The 1,314-nt window shown below is 46.9% G+C and overlaps 1 protein-coding gene across 3 annotated transcripts in view; it reads right to left on the bottom strand.

The window, feature by feature from the left end:
• Nucleotides 1-671: 671 nt before the first annotated feature.
• The window catches only part of dcst2 (DC-STAMP domain containing 2), a 14,013-nt gene continuing 13,370 nt past the window's right edge, over nucleotides 672-1,314 (bottom strand). For all 3 annotated transcript variants that reach the window (XM_015020555.1, XM_015020558.1, XM_015020556.1), the window contains exons 14-15: nucleotides 944-1,099; nucleotides 672-852 (exon numbers count right to left, since the gene is read on the bottom strand). In XM_015020555.1, coding sequence (XP_014876041.1) covers nucleotides 711-852; nucleotides 944-1,099 — 298 coding nt within the window. In that variant the 3' untranslated portion in view covers nucleotides 672-710. The remainder of the gene's footprint in view (nucleotides 853-943; nucleotides 1,100-1,314) is intronic.

Here is a 1,314-nt window from a genome sequence, read left to right as displayed (position 1 = left end):
TCTCTAGTCCGAATGACATCCCAATGTCAGTGCTGTAGATCCTGGTGGTGTGGATCAGTGAGTATATATATATATAATTTATTTTTTTTAACTGAAAGAAGGTGTCCATTTTCCTTCTGAACATGTTGTGCATGTTTCTGACAGGATTCTACTGGTTTAATTTAACTGGTGCAACATTAGTAGCTTTAGCATGAATTCCCCAGTTTAACCTTACTGAGCTCTGAATCTTTACAAAAATCTGGATTTGCCGTTTTCCTAGAGCAAACTGTGCAGATCATTTCTTCTTCATTAAGTTGGTGTTTGTCTTAAAATAGCTTCTAAGCTGAAGAAATTTTAAACAGATTTTTGTTTATTAAACTTGAAAACAAACTGACTGGATCCAGATCTGGGATTTTTCCCGCCGTTTGTCTTTCAGTTCAGTTTCACTTTATTTTGGTAAATTATCAGCATCACAGGAATCAGCAGCAGCTGTAAGCAGAGCTCTGGTTTCCTCTTCTCACACGTCCAGAACTCTGAAACAAAGAAGAGTCCAGAATCCAAACCGGGTCGGATCAGAACCAACAGGAGCGACTTTTCCCAACATGGATTCAGATCCACCTGAACGACTCCAGGAGCTCATGAGAGGATTAAAATAATGTTTTAATGTGGCAACATTCGGTCGTTATACGGAGTTCAGCTGAAGGTAAAAATATATTTATTATTCATAACATTCAGTTTATTGCAACACTAGACTGTTGGTTTCCATGACGACCCGGAGTCTGAACTCTGATCTCAGCGAGGGCTTCTGACAAGTCGGAGTCGCTGTCGGAGTCCGAAGACCCGGACCGGTCCTGGTACGCCACGTCTGCTTCACTGACAGCAGACAGAGTGGGAAAACAGACGTTCAGGGGTTTAAAATGGAGGATCAGAGCAGTGGGAGGAACTTTACCTGACCAGTTCTTACCTGTGAACGATGTCGAAGTCACTGCTGTCGTCCTGGTCCTGGACCTGCGAACCTCTGGCAGGCAAGGTTCTACTCTGCATCTCCGACCGGGCCGGGAGGCGGGCCGGGAGGCGGGACGCTGACCACAGGGTGAGCTGCTCATCATCACTGGAGTCTCTGAGGGGAACAGGAGGATCCGGGTCAGAACCACGAGGTTCCGGGTGAGAACCACGAGGTTCCGGGTCAGAACCACAAGGATTCGGGTCAGAATCAGGAGGAACCGGGTCTGAACCAGGAGAATCCGGGTCTGAACCAGGAGGATCCAGGTCTGAACCAGGAGGATCTGGATCTGAACCAGGAGGATTCGGGTCAGAATCAGGAGGAACCGGGTC

This window comes from Poecilia latipinna, unplaced genomic scaffold (genome assembly GCF_001443285.1).
Source record: "Poecilia latipinna isolate Pla-1442-1.1 unplaced genomic scaffold, P_latipinna-1.0 Scaffold2604, whole genome shotgun sequence".
Lineage (NCBI taxonomy): Eukaryota > Metazoa > Chordata > Actinopteri > Cyprinodontiformes > Poeciliidae > Poecilia > Poecilia latipinna.
The sequence above is the reverse complement of the archived record's forward strand: the minus strand, read 5'-3'. Positions and strand labels throughout refer to the sequence as shown.